The following is an 18,917-nucleotide window of genomic DNA, read 5'->3' as shown; positions in this document are numbered from 1 at the left end:
GAAGATTGCAGCAAAAATAAATTTATTAATGGGATATTTCACTGAAAAATCCAATTGTTGTTATTTTTAATGTCGGAGCTTGACAGCTCACTAAAGCTTGTTGTTTCAGCCCATAATAGAGCAGAGTCAAATTCTGCACAATTTCTCCTTTTGTGTTCCATGGGGGGGAAATGTAAATGATGTAGTTGTAAATAATGTCAGAATTTCATTTTCTTTGTATATAGTCTATTTGTTGAAAGACAACTAAATAAAGTTATACATGTTTGATCAACACCAACATTGTTTTGTTCAAATTGAACGAGCCACTGGCGAGAGCAGCGTCAGTGCGCGCGCGTCCCGTGATGGCGCTGTAACACCAGACTCGCTTCTCTCCGTGTGTGTCAGTGGATGACGCGGTGTGTGTGTGTGTGTGTGCTCTCCCTCAGCGCAATCTGCTCTCTCTCTCCCTCTCTCTGTATCTGTGTGTATCTGTCTCTGGGAGATTTCGTACTGTTTCATGCTTTGGATCAGCCCGGGCGGCGCGAGACGGAATACCGTCACAAGGGTGTGGTTCAACCCAAAATGACATCGCCGTGTGTAACTGGCAAGTGCAAGTAGGATTTGTGCCCATCATTTAGAGATGTACACAGCGGTGAGTGTTGTTGTCCTGCTGGGGGAGCCACATGCGATCCATCCTGTGCTGGGGTTTTGTTTTATTGTCGATCTGTGATGATTTGAGTGTTTACGCGAGGAACCGATGTGTCTGTAATCTCCGTGTATTGTGGTCAGTGATGGTGAGATTACGCGCACAGCGTTGGTTTGGTTTGGTTTACTCATCACGCGATTTATTGCTGGTCTATTGTCTCTCCACACAGAGCTCCGGGTCTGGGAACGCGTCCCTGCGCTGCTCCATGTCTTCATCGGCGGATTTCTCAGATGATGAAGAGTACAGCGTGAAGTCTGGCTCGGTGTCACCGGCACCGGGAGACACGTTACCGTGGAATTTACCGAGACACGAGCGGTCGAAGCGGAAGATCCAGGGAGGATCCGTGCTGGACCCCGCGGAGAGAGCTGTGCTCAGGATCGCGGGTAGGAAACCAAACATCCCATACACATCCATTCAAAATCCTGAGGCCTGTTGTCATTTTACTGTTTGATCAATGATGCAAGAGCTGGATACATAATTACAAACGATGACTAATTCACTTTGCTTGGGATTTAAGGTTAAGTATTAAAAGGCACTGGAACTTTTAGCTGGTTATGGGTGGTGTTCGGGATCATATTTGCTCCTGTAAAATCTACAGGTCATCATCATCATTATCATAAGAAAAAATAATAAGTGGAATGTTTCTTCTAATGGACTGTGAAACTGAAACCAAAATATCTTACCGTCTGTCTGCACCCATAAACACCCATTCAAAATGAGGAGGCCTGTGGTCATTACTGTCTGATCAATGATCTACAGATGCGAGAGCTGGATAAAGAATTACAAATGATGGCAAATGTTTGGGTTTTACGTTAAGTATTATAAAGGCACTGGATTATAAAGGCACCACCACACTGTTGGGTGGTGGTCGGGATCAAATATACAGGTCATCATCATAAGAGAATATAATAAGTGGAACGTGATGGCCTCTGAAAGTGTTTTGGTAGCTGGAAGCCAGTGTTGTTTTTAAAAGCTCAAGGCTGAAAGATGAATCAGCGATCTGTAATGTGTGTGTTTCCCAGCTCTGGAATGAGAGGACATGCTCTCCTATAGGCGTCTGTAGCAAACTGTCCAACATGGCAGTGTTCTCCTCAAACAAAACTCTACAAAAGAGGTTTTTCACAGTGTCAATGAACCATTCTGGGGTTTACCCAAAGAACACTTTAGAGAAAAGTTCTTAAAAGACCAGAAGAACATTTTAATTATCTAAAGAACCTTTTGTGGAATTGAAAGATTCCATTAAGATTCTTCACGGAACCATCGATGCCAATAAAGAACCTTTATTTTTAACAGTGATGACATAATAATAAAATATCTATCTATCATCCTGTCTCTATCTATCTATCTATCTATCTATCTATCTATCTATCTATCTATCTATCTATCTATCTATCTATCTATCTATCTATCTATCTATCTATCTGTCTGTCTGTCTGTCTGTCTGTCTGTCTGTCTGTCTGTCTGTCTGTCTGTCTGTCTATCTATCTATCTATCTATCTATCTATCTATCTATCTATCTATCTATCTATCTATCTATCTATCTATCTCTGTGTCTATCTACACTGTAAAAAAAATCTATCTATATCTGTGTCTATCTATCTATCTATCTATCTATCTATCTATCTATCTATCTATCTATCTATCTATCTATCTATCTGTCTGTCTGTCTGTCTGTCTGTCTGTCTGTCTGTCTGTCTGTCTGTCTGTCTGTCTGTCTATAAAAAACGTAATAGCCATACAAACAGTCTGCAGTTCATCATTTGGTATTGAGAAATAATAACATAGACAGATAAAATAACATGCATTGTGAGATTAGAAACAAAGCTGCATGGTCTGAAGTGTTATGGAAGCTCAGATTGCTCTGCTTCTGCTTGAAGAGATGTTGTAAATGACAGTAGTTGAGGCGCATCATGTTCCCAGTGTAAACGCGAGGACAGGAATCATGAATCTTCTGGTTCTAGGACCTCGGAGAGCACGTGCACGCGCACAGACACATGGTAGCCAGTGAACACGAGCGTGCGCGTCTAAAATAGAGGATGACTGTGCATGAGCATGATGACACATTATCAAGTGCATGTAGTCGCATATTTGATATATATATATAGCATTCCGGATGAATGCTGAACATACGTTGCACAGTGTCAAAAAGAGTAAAATTTGTAAAATGAGCCTGCAAAATCTCATATGATACAGATTTGTGTTATTGCTGGGAGTGATGATACAGTGAACGACAGTGACTGATATAACACCACAGCTCGTCCTCTTACCGGGCGCACGCGGAGAGTACGGCTGAAGGGAGGAAGCCCCGTTCATTGGCCGGGTTGTGGATGTGGGCGGGCGGCAGGGGCGTCGCCGGTCGCCGCGCTGATCGCTCGCTCGCTCGGTCACTCGGGCAGGGCTTCAGTTCGGTAAATGACCAGTCTCGACCGCTCCGGTAATGGCCCGTTACGGACCGGCTCCGTACATGCTCGCCGACGAGTTGGAGTATCTCCAGGCGTACGAGGATGTGCTTGAGAAGTATAAAGGTAAAGAATCAATTCCGTTTGTGAAAGAAACGGGGGGAATTTAGCCTAATAACCCTGTCGTTCCCGAGTGGCAGCGCGAGAGTTAACGGTGTCAGAACACCAGCGTTATACATGTTACATGTTACATTAATACAGAGGGTCATTGTTTACAAAGCATGTTGAATTGCACTAAAAAAAAAAAAAAAAAAAAAAAAAAAAAATTGCATTACCATTGCTTGCATTTTAATCCATTGTATTTTCAGGGGTTACTTTTTTAGGGTCTGAAATTCAATATTTCACACTCATTTTCATTAATAAAAAATTCAATAATCCTACACTTCCAAAATATTCAGTCCGTTTGAAAATATAACCTATAATCGATATAAATTCAAATTTATTGAATATTTCAGAATATTCAACATTGAAACAAAATTTCCAATTAGTGCAATTCAGCACGCTTTTTTTTGTTGTTTCAAATAGCAATAGTCATTATTTTTCTTCTATAAGTGCACATGCAGAAACCGTTTATTTGGTAAATGAACAAATTTGATAAACCTGATACCAAAACATTTCTCTCTGTCTTTCTATCGGTCTATTACAAATTTGGAAGAAATATCACTCTGTTTATGTGTACATATATTATTATATTAGATTTTTGGGTAACACTACAATAAGGTTAACGCTAGTTAAATCATTACTAACTAACAATGAGCAATGCATTTGTTACACTATTTATTAATTATCATTAAATAATATTAACAGATTTTTATTGAAAAAATGTATTAGTAAATGTTGAAATTTAGATTAATAAATGTATTCATGTTAACCATGTTAACCAATGGAACCTTAATAGTAAATTGCTCCTGATTTTTGTAATTTAAGCCCATTGTGAAATTGTGATTATTGATCAGTGTGTTGTGTCGTCTCTGAATGCTTCTCCCCCTCATGCATTTACAATGGCATTTGGATCATTAGTCCTGGTTTAGGGATGGGTTTCTCAGCGTCATCCTGCCAGTCAAGCTGTCTCTAAAACATGCATTTCAGGGATATGATGATTGTTGAGTGTTCAGGTGAAGCTGTCTGTGTTGTTTCTGGTGATTTGTAGCTCAAGCAGAGCAGAAGAGAGTCTATCAGCTGTTGAGTATCATAAGCTCACAGTCAGCTGTGGTGGTGGAGCTCAACAGTGTGTGTGTGTGTGTGTGTGTGTGTGTGTGTGTGTGAGGCTGCTGCAGTCATATGATTAAGGGTCATTGATTCTGTGATTTTTGCTTTCTGCAGGCAATATTCTTGACAAATACTTTTTTATCTTTATTTTCTTTATCTTTAGTTTTTCAGTATTTAAGCTGTTTTTGTGTTGGTTGACACGAACAGTGTTGAAAACACCCAAACATTCCTGATTTTCTGGATATCGCCAATGTCTTGTTAAAAGTCCCTCTTGTTTTGTGTGTCAGGAGTGTGTGTCTAGAGGCCAGAGGTTATCAGAGCTAGTTTATTGGTCACCGTTAACAAGCCCAGTGCTGGGTAAGCAGAGGCAGACAATATCGAGGTATAACAATAAATATTTGCAAATGCGATCATTTCATTCAACAATGCTTAATAATGAACGTAATGCTAAATGTGCCTACTTGTAGCTTTAGTAAAACGTTTTAACCCTGCTCTGTGGAAATTAATTTTTGAACTGATTCACAGATATGAATTGTAATAACATTTTCTACTGAAGTTTAAAACCTCTTACTTTGATCAACACAATGATTTATTGTGTGAATATTGAATACTGGTGTATCATGTGCTTTAGTTTATGCTATAGCTGCAATGAGGTTGTCGTGTTTTCTGAAAGAAATCTTTTATAAACAAATCTTTTTGCTTTAAGGAAGATTAACAAGGAGTCTCTCAACACATAATAGCCTCACTTGTTTACTGTAACGCTTTCTCGGTGATGGCAGTTGTGATTTTAATGACAAACCAGTCGCAAAAACGATAAACTAGAGATATATATACAGTACATTGAATAAAAGCACATTTATTTTAATCAAATATTGTGCTTTATTCTTTGTTAAGGCATTAATGACACACTATTGAATCCAGTTTTAGCTCTTCCAGTAACAATGACTTTTAAACCACGTGAGCGAGGCTTCAGACACACTGGAAACTGTGATGCTCTGAATATCCTTCCTCTAAAATCATCGCCAGAAAATTCCATATTTGAAAAAACGTGAAGTGAGTTCATCACAGCTTCATTTTTCAATGAAGTACAAATGCATAAAATGTGAATCCGAAGCAATATCATTCAACAATGCTATATTTCCCCCTACAGTCCGCTTGTCAGGACTCTATTTATGCAGTTAGAGAGTGGGAAACATTGACAATGATAAAATTGATGTTTAATGGAAACATTCCTGGAAGTGACGTCGTAGAGTTGTACAGTAACACTGATGGAGCTGTTCTCAGAACAAAAGATGTTCACATGCACTGTCTGTCCCTATCTCGCGTATAAATGTCTCTCTTTAGCCCTACTGTGAACATTCATGCTGCGTGTATATTGTGCAGCACTACGTGGGCAGGACGGGTCAGTGTTGGCGAAGCTGCAATGAATGTCAAGCATAATTTAAAGTAGTCTGCAATCTAAACTACAGTCAATGTACACTTCATATGTGGGGAGAGGGCAACAACATCTATATATATATATATATATATCAATAGCAGAAATAAAACAATCATTAAAAAACAAAGTTATCAGAAAAAAAAATTAGCACTGATATTTGGCAAAAATAATAATAATCATTTGATTTTCTTAAAGGGGTCATATAATGCCATTTTTGTACAAGCTAATATGATTCTTTAGGGTCTAAATTAAAAGTTTGTAATATACTTTAATTAAAAATTCTCATTAGTATTGTAAGAAAACACTTATTTTACCTGGTCAAAAACAGCTCTGTTTTCAGCACGCCGTTTCAGTGCATATGCCTTTAAATGATCATGAGCTTTGCTGACTCCGCCCCTCTGTTCTGTGCGTACACCGTTTGTAACTCGATAACACAATAACCATAACGCGTTGTTCATTATAGACGTGGGATTATGAATTATATTGAGAACGTTGTACATAGAAAACATGCCGTAATGTGCCCTGAGTGTAAACCTTAGACTCATTCATTGTGAAGCGTGCAGCTAGCGATTTGCAAAGATTAATATAAATATTAATATAAAGATTAATAAAACGTTACACTCACTTTAGTTCTTCTGAAGGTTCAGCAGGAACACGAATAAGTTAGGTTCCGATCCTTTATTCATGAGCAGCTTCTTAGCAAATCCAGCTTTATACTGACCCTCGTTTATAAAGCAGTCTGGTGTGTGAAATGATTCGGCAAACATGAGAGCATTGACGTTGCTCGTGGGGAATATTCCCTTCGAAAACAAACTCAGCCACTGCGTCTTCAGCGGTTCGGATTTAGGAACATTAAAATGACTGTGTTTGTTATTACACCCAAGAACAGAACACCACAATCGCTTAGAGGCCATTCTGCTCATAGACAGTGCTCCAGCATATCAACAATGACCGCGCCGGTCCGCGTGGACTATGATTGACAGCTCCCTCATGAGCGAGGGCGGGTCTGTGTTGAAACGCTGCTGTCAATCAACAATCGTGGGAGGGGCTTCCGAGCATGTGACGTCACACGGTCGAACGGCTTGATTTGAGACAGGGGAAAACATATAAGGAGATTAAAACAAAAACACTGGATGGATTTTTATCATTATATGATGGTTGTGTCCAGACACTGCCAACACACATTTCAGTACAATCAACTTGTAAAAGTTCCTGTACCATTATATGACCCCTTTAAGGAAAAAAATCTCTCACAACTAATGCTGTACAAACAAAGCCCAAACTATTATACTCAACTGCTATTTATTTTCAGATGTATACAAATAAGTTGCACATAATTTATTCAACTATACATGTATCATTAAGAGTAAATAGACTCATCTCTGGTGTTTTTCCAGCTAACTAATGAACTGTGACTCTGATGACTTTCCTGAGGGAAATGCAACGTTAACTGACATTGTTCACAAGCGGTTTTATTGACGTCTTTCTGCGGTTGAAACACTGATTGAGAGATTATATGAGACATGATTCATTTCGGTAAGTTGTACTGTATATTTCAACATTGATGTTCATGCTTGTTTTTTCATGCTATAACTTGTAATAAAGCGGAAGAAAAGACTCGCGCCGCTTGAACTGAGGCGCTACTGCGATCTCTCACGTCACATTTAAGAGAACAAAACGCCATTTATTGTTTGAATTTCATGATAAAATGGACAGAATTTGAAAGAGGAGACTTTATTTCTTAAGAGAAGTAACAAGCACAAAGCTCCTGTGATTATTGGATGTGAGACGCTACAAATCACGTTTGATGTGGGAAAAACCACGGACCGACATCCCTGAACTAGGTGATTCAGAGCCTGCTTTTATCAAGCTATTTCTGAACTGTTAATGTGTTATTGTCACGATAACTTGCCCTAAACTCAACACGAGAGACATTTTCTTCACACACTGTATGAGTTGAGGATATAATCAACCCTGATCATCAGACCATATTGGCCGATATCGATTATTGGCCGATACATCGGTGCATCTCTATTTATTTATTCTCATAATGTTATGTTTTCATTGTTGCAGTGATGATTTATTTTTTGTATACATTTTCTCAGTCGCTTTGGTACATTTCTCAGATCAGAATTGAAATTCTCAAAACGACCTGTTCAATCTTCACATCATCGTGTCACTCGTGCACATCACAAAAGCAGTTTTTCATTTCTTTGAACAAGTTGCAAATGCTTTGGTACGTCCATGCAAATGATTATGTACAATTCTCTGCTGTTTCCTACATTATCAGTCGCTTATGTCATGTTGATCTAAATGTATTATAATGGGTCTCTGTTGAATAGTCTCTCCCCCCACAACATTCAGGCATTAGTTCATAGCAGAAGTCTTTGCATGCAAAATGGTTGAACAAGTTGTCATAATATGCATGTACAGTTTTCCTTAAGGAGATTGTCCTATGTTCACATTTCTACTTTTTTTTTTTGTTTCTTTATGCTATGCAGTGCTGTCTTTCCTTTCTGTATCGCAATAACATGGTCTGTCAACAGATTACAGTACAAACAGTAAAAGCGTAAATGTGAATCTTGTCCAGTCTCTAGCAATCAAACTCCCACACACACTAAGGTGTGTAACCTACAATTTACAATAATTGTCATCAAAACTTTATCCATAGTTTACATCAGAACATCTCCAGAGTACAGTGTTATATTGACAACATGACTAAGCATTTTGACTGTGTCATCCGTACACAACGACACAAGCACTTGTCATTCTGATGCACTGACATGTTCACTGACACAGATATTTAATTTTGAGAGATGAACTGAGGAGTTTGAGCAAGAGACTCGCTTTTGCAGGTGTTTTGCTATTTGTACAAATTGTTTTGAGAAACGCACTTACTGTTTTACAAATGTCGAGGATGATTCGAGAAATGTACCAAAGCGACTGAGAAAAACTGTAATCAGTTATCAGACACTTACCTTATGTAATGGTAGATTTGTAGGTTCGTGTCCTGTTACTTTATGGAATTTAGTTGGTTTTTGGTTTCGAGATAAGTAGCACTGAAAATGTGTGGTACAATACCTGGATAATTGGGTATTAAAGGTTTTTCTTGGAGTGGTGTGCTTGTAAACCAGAGGCGTTTCATCCAAGATGAGATTAAATCGGTTCCTTTCAAAACGTCTTAGTCTTGTACTTTTGATCCGGACCCAAATGCGCACGTTTGGCCTGTACATTTGAGACTTGAACATGGATCCTTCTTCAGGCTCATGCACCATTACCATCGCTCAGGCCTGGAAATGTACTAACAGGTCTCGATCATAAATTGCATAAGCCTTTTGTCTTTTTAAACATTGTGTGTCTAAGAAAGCTCAAGATGTACTTAGGAGAGGGTGCGTCTCACAGTTTTCTTTTGATCCTGACCGAGCCTCCTTTCTACTGAGATAAGAAGCTCTTTTCAAGCATCTTTCAATTCTAAAGATACTGTACAGTGTACACAGAACCAACACGTTTTACATCCGTTTGACTGCTTTTGTAAGTCTTTTGTGATTTATGAGATTGAGTTCTTACGTGTGTGAATAGCAGAGAAGAAAAGCAACCAGGGGATTTGAAATATTAGCCCTTTCTGGTGATTACATGTTGTTTTGTCTGTGTAAACCATAGTACTATGAGGATTAGAGTATTGTAGAAAATCGGGATTTCCAGAGAACTAATTTGCATAAATTAGCCAGTAGTATTTGTACTTATTAGCTGTAGTATCCCGTCACACTGTAGTAAAATACAGGGCCACGATATATTTAGCTCATACGCTCAGACACGTTGCATTTAACCGGGTCAGATGGATTTAATTCATGTGCCATCAAATATATTGCTACTTTCATGCACAACTTTCTCAGGTTTCTAGACTTGCTGTAGTGAGTTTTGTGGTGGTCAAGGGTGTCATGGTGTTGCACACCTGCAGCAATTATGTGTTAAATGCCTCTCTGAGACACAACAGTGTCCAAAAACCTGAAAAAGACATCAAGGCACGTCTAAATCCAGTGTTGCATGACGTCCCGGCTATGAGGGTGCCTTCATCTGCGTGATTTTTGAAGGCAGTATCGATCTATTTCTGGCTGCTATGTTTGATATCCCATAGTCTTTGTTGTTGGAAGAATAAAATGTCTGGTTTAAAGTTTTTTTTTCTTTTCTTATTTCAATCTGGGATCTGATATTTTATTGTTATAAAATTAAAATGTATACTTATCGATTCCTGTGCATTTAATGTGATTTTGAACCATTCAAGTGCAAGTAGAGGCGAAGGAGAACTGGATGCTGTTTTCTGTGCCACACACACATCTGAAGCACACACACTGCTCATGTACTTGCACATATCTTTCATTTAGTGCGCAAATACTGATTTGAGTTCTCTTTCGGGTCTTTTTGCGCTTGAATGAACAAAAACACAAAAATCGTGTAGTGTATTCCAGCATTTAGGCAACAGATTTGTGTTCATGGTTGTAACGAACTGCTCCGAGACATGAATGTTGAGAATCCAAATGCAGTTTTTAATGGGAAAATCCAAGATCTTAAACCATATAACAGGCAGTGGTCAAAAGCACAGGGTAATCAGTCCAAACTATGAAAAACAAATCCAGAGGCTGAGACAGGAACTGGAAAACCAGGACACAGGCGAATAACAAAAACCAGGAACATGGAAACAAGGGGAAACGCTCAGAAATGCAGTGTTACATGTACAAGACTTTGCAGGGAATGATGAGACTAACAACAGGGCTCTCAAGTTTTGAAGACAGGCAGGAGTGACATGCCTTTTTTTTCATTGGTTGTTGCGTTAAATCTTACCCAGATACAATAGTGCTATTTTTTGATTGGCTATTGTGTAGCCCCTTTCTTTTTTTTTGATTAGCTGATAAGTGGCAGGCTCGACTAAGAACTCCAGGGGAGATGCGCTTGATTCCTGTCGGTTCCATAGTGAGAGCGGCACGGCCAGAGACATTTTGGGTGCTGCGGCATATTAAATATATTATAAATAGTTTTTCCATGTGAGAAATACAATGTGTGGTGCGAGTGCGTGACAAAAGACCAAAATGAGTGACTGTCACGCTCAATGCGTGACACTTGAGAGCCCTGTAACAAGGTAATGTGACACAGGTGGATGCAATCAGAGATGATGAGTCCGGGCAGTGAGTTATGGGAAATGTAGTTTGTGAGGGAATGACAATAGTCTGATGTGGAGCGCCCTCTGGTGGCTCTCAAGAGCACTTTAGTTGATGACCGTTACAATGGTATTCAGCTGCAACAGAAGGTTTTGCAAAAAGACACAGAATAAATATGTGTGATCTGATATATAAACGTTTGACTTAATTTTTTTACTGTTTTGGAATCAAAACTGTGAATCGATAAGAATCAGAATCGATTCAAATAATACCCAACCCTAATTGTAGTCAGTTAAATATTTGCTTGGTTATCTTAAATCCCACCTAAATTGTTTTTGCATCATTAGACGTGATGTTATTGTGCCTTGGAAGCCGGTCTGAAACTAGTTTTGTTAGGAGACTTTGCTGTGACTGATGCCTGTTAAGGATTTGGTCAAGGATTGGACTTGTGCTATTTGCTTGGACTTGCTATCCTTGGTACGAGGTCAGCATCTTTTGATGTCCTGAGCAAATCAGACGAGCAGTTTTCCAGTTCTGGACTTGTGCGCTGAACCGCTGACTGTCAAAAGCGACTGATTTGAAACGCTTGCCATATTCAGACATGTTGTGCATCACATTTCTCATGTAAAGCACACTGGAAACTCTGCTTGCTATCGATTCCAGTTGAATTTTATGTTAGCATGTTGCTAAATTAACAACATAATGCTCCAATAAGCATTAAATATATACTGCACTTGCAAATATTGGGTAGAAAATGCACAATAATGGTTAAAATGATAATCAAAGTTATATGGAAGCTTGTTTCCACCATGTGACTCTTTATCTCACAATGAGAAATTGAAGAGATAAAAATTATAAAGATTTTTATCAAAATATAAAAGATCAGATTGCTTATGGTTTGTGTTCGCACTTTTATAAAAAAATAAATAAAAAAAAACCTTTTCAGAGTCGCAAATGAGCAAACTGTAGGATTTGAGCCACTTTTGCCCGCAGTCTGAACGTAACCTAAGACTGACAGAAAAGTGTAAATATTGTGGCACTGTGCTGTTCTTAAAACATTGCCAATATATATCAACTCAACCAATGGCATTGGGCGGATGTTTCAGAAAGCAAGAAAGTGGCACAAAAATGACACACTTCACCTTTAAGTGTCAGGGTGTCAGTGTAGAGCTCTTCATAGTAAATCCAAAACAAAGTGCAGCGTTTTAAAGGGGTCATGACATGAGAAATTAAATTTGCTTTTGACATATTAGAGGTCTTTGTGCCATTAAAACATCCTGCAAGTTTCAGAGCTTAAAACATTCTCCTCATTAAAACAAAGCATTTATTTATTGCAAGAAAGCAACTGGACTTGCAGTTATCATTTTGTGTCAATATGTTGAATTTAGGGGTAAAATCATTCCCTATATATTGTATTGTTATATATTGTATTGACAACTCATCAATTAAATATTACCATCTCATTCTGCATAATTGAATGTTTTTAAACAAACACTGACAAAAGCTATAGTACAAGTTTTAGGGCTAGATGATATGATTATATATATATATATATATATATATATAAAAAATTGATATAGTAAGTGATCACCTGGATTTAGACCTATATTGTATTTATATAAAGCGTTCACAGGCAAATGTGCTTTATGTATTTCCCCGGTGTCTAAACCAGGCTCATATAAATGTCAGGAAACACGATCCTGGCTGCGTGTCAATATCACTGGATCTTTGGTAAGTTGTAAACAGTATATCGAGTCCAACCTTAAGTTTAAACTGATAATCGTTTGTTTTACCCGCGTTTTCGGTTTCCCCTGTTAACTCCAGTCACACTCAGCTCTTCTGCCGCTCAGTCCGGCTGAGGGAGTGTGTTCCTGCGGGAAAGTCACATCAATGCAATCCCTCTTTATTTTAATGGCGTCCCGGATCACGTCTGAGGATTATATGTTTGTTCGGAGCATTTTGTTTTGTAATCGAGGCACAGTGTAATGGAGAGTCACAAAGAAGCTTTTGTTGAAAGATGAAGCAGTGACTATGGGATCTGACAGCAGCCGCATCACAAACCGTAAGGAAGTGATTTCATAATGCTTTGCCTGTAAATCACGTTTTTTTTGTGTGCAAAACGCTTTATTAACATTATAAGTGAAACATATTAAAATGACCCCTTTAAATCACTCTTCATATCCATAGCTTCATAGCCATGGTTCCGTTATTTGTTTGTGAGAGTCTGAGGAAAGTGTTTCTTTCCGCATAGCAAGTGTACACTTTTGAAGTAACACCCATAAATAGCTGTCCGGCCTGGAATGTGTAATACCACACCTGTGATGAGGCGCCGGGTCACAGATACTGGGACAGGGTCTCAGGCCAGCTGAAACACTGGCACAGCAAATGCCAAAGGGTCCACTGTCACATGACCTGTCACATGACTCACCGTCCACCACTGACATGCCACCTTTGAATGACACAGTCTGTCTAGGAGCGTTTCAAGTAATGCTTGTGTGTGTGTGTGTGTGTTTTTTTTTTAAGGCACTATCTCAGAAGATCACGTCCTTGTTTTTTCAGATTCAAAAAGGTTTCTGTAAGATTTATATGAAACCATGATGTATTTTTAGCTCCAATGTGACTGAGCATATTACCTTGGAGATTTTATTAGAATATTAGAAGTTTTTATCCTTGACATATGAAAAAAAAAAAGATCAATTATTTATTTGATCTCTGGAAAAAAAGGTTTGCATATGTGTTTTTTGTTGAGTTGAGTATCATATTTGATGGCTCAGGCCCATTTATTATGTATCATATAATATGATATAATAAGAATATGGAGCTCATACTCAAAGAAGAAGAAAGACCTCAAACAGCAAAAAAATTCAATTTTGTGCAGATGCTGATATTAAGATGAAATTCTTATCACTTATACTGTAAATCAATGAGATCTTTATAACAGTAGCAGATCAGCCTTGATAAAACGCCCTTAAATATGTAAGTTGTCACTCTATTACTGCCAGTAGTTTTAAATCATATAATGCAATGCAATACAATGATGATTGAGAGATGAACAAATATACCTTCTTCAAAAGCCTGACAATCATATTTGATCCTCACATTTGAACATGATTTTTCTAAAAATTGTTGTATTGATAATCAAGGAAACCTAAGTTGCTTCAGTCTAGAAGGTGTTCATCTTGAAATATTGCTAACAATATAAAAGTTATTCTTATGTTTATGTAACATTACATAACATCATTGTTACGTTATTAAAATCAGACACAGCACAAGCTGAAGGTGGACATTTGTACAATTATACTAAAAGGCCTTTTACTTGCTAAAATTACAGAAGGCATGTTGATTATTAAGAGGCATTATGGATATGATACAGCAGGCTTTTTAATGTTGCAGTGAATTACTAACTGCGCTTTTTCACGCTCTGAAGAAAATGTCAGTGGTGTTTGCCTGTTCAAAAGTCGTTCGTTCTGTGTGGTTGCCAGGGCATTGTTATGCGGTTGCTAGGGCATTGCTATGCGGTTGCTAGGGTGTTCTAGCTGGTTGCTTACTGGCTCAGAACAGCCCACCTCCCAGTCTCTATTATATCCTGCGCTGTTGAATTTGGGTCACTCATTCATTGTAAATCTGTGGGCTTTATTGCCCTTCTGCAGGCAAAAGTTCAACTTCAATCGCTTAGAAAAGTGCAAACAAGCTATACAATTCAATAAAATCATAATCACAATATTGGCCCAGTTGATTAAAACCTCAAAGGATTGATTAAATAACACCTGGGGCTAATGATATAATGTTTTCAGCAGTCTGCCATTTTCATGCCTTCATTAAGCAGTAGCAATATTAAAGTCACACATTTTTCACAATGTCAAATTGAAGATACAGGGTTAGGGGTTTGTTCTCTTATCTCAAATATGAGCAATATTAATGTGCTGCTTGCCTTAGGAAACACCACTAATGACTTTCAAAATAACAGTATCCTTTGACTTTCTAAAACAGTATCCGCACTGTTTTCTTGTTTATCAGACAGTCTCTAAGAGTCCATTTACTTCACATGGCCTTTGGTGATATTCATGTCATAGTCCTTAGATGATCTCAGCTCACAAACATGATGGAAAGAGATGTTAATGGGCATCAGCTGTGTGTTGATGAATGTCTTGGACATTTGTTTCTTCTAGCTATTTCATTTATTGACTGGTTTCTATTTCTTTGGATAAAAAGGCATGTGTGCACAAAGGCAGTGTCTATATCTGGATAACCTCACACTATTTGCCCAAATATGCAGTATAAAGTGCACAATATTATATCTCACAATGCACAATCTCTTTCTTGATGCATCATTTGAACGGACTAGCAAATACGGCGAAATTATAGTATATTGTAAGGCTGCAGGATTTATCACAACATTTACATTTTACATTTAGCAGACGCTTTTATCCAAAGCGACTTACATCTGAGGACTAAAGCAAGCGAGTCATCGTGAAGAGGGAAGAACGACGCAAGAAGTGCTCAAAATACAAAGTTCAGGCATTGCTCAGAGTAGCAAAAGCCAGACAAGGGAAGATTTAAAAGGGACGGAAAGATTTAAAAGAGAAGAAATTTTTTTACATTTTTTTTTTTTAATATTAAGTACTCCCGGAAGAGATGAGTTTTCAGTTGTCTTTTGAATGCTGTCAGGGATTCTGCATTACGGACGAGGGTGGGGAGATCATTCCACCAGCATGGAACCGTGAATGAGAATGCTCTGGAGAGTGATTTAGTGCCTCGCTGTGATGGCACCACGAGCCGTCGCTCCTTGGCCGATCGTAGGCTTCTGGTAGGGACGTAGACTTGTAGTAGGGAGTGAAAGTAGGACGGAGCTGAGTCTGTGGTAGATCTGTAAGCAAGCGTCAAAGCTTTGAATTTGATGCGAGCAGCGAGTGGTAGCCAATGCAGGGAGATGAACAGCGGAGTGACGTGGGCCCTTTTGGGCTCGTTGAAGACAAGACGAGCTGCAGCATTCTGGATCATTTGTAGAGGTTTAGTAACACATGATGGAAGTCCAGCCAGAAGAGCATTGCAGTAATCAAGCCTAGAAATAACCAGGGCCTGGACGAGAAGTTGTGTTGCATGATCAGTTAGGAAAGGCCTGATCTTCCTGATGTTGTGCATAGCAAACCTGCATGATCGAGCTGTCTTTGTGATGTGGTCTGTGATGGTCAGCTGATCATCAAAGATTACTCCAAGATTTCTGACCGACCTTGATGGGGTGATTGAGGATGACTCTAGCTGGATAGTGAAGTCGTGCTGTAGAGACGGATTAGCAGGGAGGACGAGAAGCTCAGTCTTTGCCAGGTTGAGCTGCAGGTGATGTTCCTTCATCCATACCGAGATGTCCGCCAGACAGCTTGAGATACGTGCAGCTACTGTGGGATCATCTGGTTGAAATGAGAGGTGGAGCTGTGTGTCATCAGCATAGCAATGGTAAGAGAAGCCATGTGCCTGTATGATGGGTCCGAATGATGTGATGTAAATGGAGAAGAGGAGTGGTCCAAGAACTGAACCCTGAGGAACCCCTGTGTTCAGTTGATGTGCTTTGGATACCTCGCCTCTCCATGTGACCCTGAAGGACCTACCTGTGAGATAGGACTCAAACCAGTTGAGGGAAGTTCCTTTGATGCCCAGTGATGAGCGGGTGGACAGAAGGATCTGATGGTTCACAGTGTCAAAGGCAGCAGAAAGATTCAGCAGAATGAGAACTGAAGATTTGGAAGCAGCTTTTGCGATCCGCAGGGCTTCTGTGACCGACAGTAGTGCAGTCTCGGTTGAATGGCCTTTCTTGAAGCCAGATTGGTTGACATCCAGCTGGTTGGTCAGAGACAGGAAAGATGACACTTGGTTGAAAGCAACTCGTTCAAGTGTTTTCGCAATGAATGGTAGGAGAGAGACAGGTCTGTAATTCTCTAAAAGTGATGTGTATAATGTTGTTTTTTTTAAGCAGTGGAGTTACCCGAGCCTGCTTGAATGCTGTAGGGAAAATGCCAGTGTGGAGGGATGAGTTGACGATGTGTGTGAGTGCTGGTAGAAGTATGGGAGAGATGGCTTGTAGAAGGTGAGAGGGGATGGGGTCTAGAGGGCAGGTGGTAGGATGACTGGAGAGGAGAAGTTTAGATACTTCTTCCTCGGTTTGCGGAGAGAAGGTAAAGAGAAGGTTTCTGGTAGTGGGAGAGGATGGTTTGGGTTCCTGTGAGTGTGGAGTTGAGAACTGACTGCTGATAGAGGTTGTTTTGTTGGTGAAGAAGTTAGCAAAGTCATCAGCAGTTAGAGAGGAGGTGGGTGATGGTGGAGGTGGACAGAGGAGAGAGTTGAATGTCTTGAAAAGTGTTCGTGTGTTAGAGGCGCTGTTGATCTTGCTGTGGAAATATGAAGATTTTGCAGCGTGAACATCAGCAGAAAAGGCAGAGAGCAGAGATTGATACCTACTCAGGTCAGTCGTGTCTTTTGATTTGCGCCATTTCCTCTCCATTGCCCTGAGTTTGGTCTGGTGTTCACGAAGAACCTCAGATAACCAGGGGTTGGAGGGAGTAGCGCGTGCTGGCCTGGAGGAGAGAGGGCAGATATTGTCTAAAGAAGAAGTTAAAGTGTAGCATAAAGTATCTGTTGCGGTATTCACATCCAGAGATGAGAATTTTGAGGGTGAGGGAAGAGAGGAAGACACAGCAGAGGAAAGATGGGAGGGAGAAAGTGAGCGCAGGTTACGTCTGAAAGTAACTGGTAGGGGGGTTGGTGGAGCATGGGTAGTGAACTGTAGATTGAAAGTAATGAGGAAATGATCTGAAACATGGAGAGGTTTCACCAAAATGTTGTCTGGGATGCAGTTGCGTGTGTAAACCAGGTCCAGTTGGTTGCCTGATTTGTGAGTACCTGTGGTGATGATGAGCCGTTTGAGATCGAATGAGGCTAGAAGAGAGATGAAGTCTGTTGCATACGCCTTTTCTAGATGAATATTGAAATAACCAAAGACTACGAGTGGGGTGCCATCCTCAGGGAAAGAGGACAGCAGCACATCCAGCTCCTCAACAAAGCTTCCCAGTTGACCTGGGGGGCGATAAATAACTACAATATGGATCCTAATGGGAGTTGTAAGTGTAATTGCATGATATTCAAACGAGTTGTTATTGCATAGAGAAGAGAGAGTTGAGTATATCCAGTTGTTAGAAATGAGAAGACCAGTGCCCCCACCCCTCCCAGACCGGCGAGGGGTGTCGGAGAAAGAGAAGTTGTTAGAGAGAGCAGCAGGGGTTGCTGAGTCTTCTGGATGGATCCAGGTCTCAGTCAAGCCCAATATATTAAGAGTAGAATGAGATGCAAAGGCTGGAATGAAGTCAGCTTTATTGACTGCTGACTGACAATTCCATAGAAAGAGAGAGAGGTGTGTGTGTGGATGAGAGAATAGGACGCAGATTAGCAGTATTGCGCTGCCTTCTGTGCGTGATGAGTGCACGTTGTCGAGAGACAACAGGAATGTATTGAAAGCACATGTTGAGAAAGGGAAATACGATAGAAGTGGGAAAGGAAAAGGAGAGAAGACGATACTTAAGTGCCTTGCCGGAGTCCTTGCTCTGTGGAGTCGCACAGGTAGAGTCGATGGTCTTTACCCGAGTCGGTCTTCACACGAGGAGGCTGATACGCTTCTGCTGCCGCTTCCGCGACAGCACGCGCACTACATAGATATAATGCGTAATAACGCCTGAGTGAGGACAGCTGTTTCTGCCCAGCAATTAACACAGCAAACGCAAATTACCCGAATAATGGGAGAAATCGAAACTAGCTGTTGGACAGCGCTCACTTAAGTGCTATAAAATTTAAACTGCAATACTATGTTTTTAGTATTTCGATTCTCTGCTTATTTTCTCTTTTTGCCTTCTCACAAATTTGTATATTTGTGATCACTACGAGTTTATATCTGTTTTACAAAAAAAAAAAAAAAAAAAAAAAAAAAA

At 39.7% G+C, this 18,917-nt stretch overlaps 1 protein-coding gene across 1 annotated transcript in view; it reads left to right on the top strand.

Annotated features, from left to right (window-relative positions):
* The first annotated feature begins 458 nt into the window (after window positions 1–458).
* The window catches only part of dst (dystonin), a 243,432-nt gene continuing 224,973 nt past the window's right edge, over window positions 459–18,917 (top strand). Inside the window, exons 1-2 of the mRNA XM_056260168.1 lie at window positions 459–631; window positions 855–1,068. Coding sequence (XP_056116143.1) covers window positions 620–631; window positions 855–1,068 — 226 coding nt within the window. The 5' untranslated portion in view covers window positions 459–619. The remainder of the gene's footprint in view (window positions 632–854; window positions 1,069–18,917) is intronic.

Source organism: Rhinichthys klamathensis, unplaced genomic scaffold (genome assembly GCF_029890125.1).
Source record: "Rhinichthys klamathensis goyatoka isolate OS25496 unplaced genomic scaffold, OSU_Roscu_1.1 h1tg000174l_1, whole genome shotgun sequence".
NCBI lineage: Eukaryota > Metazoa > Chordata > Actinopteri > Cypriniformes > Leuciscidae > Rhinichthys > Rhinichthys klamathensis.
Note: the sequence above shows the minus strand (reverse complement) of the source record. Positions and strands in the feature narration are given on the sequence as shown.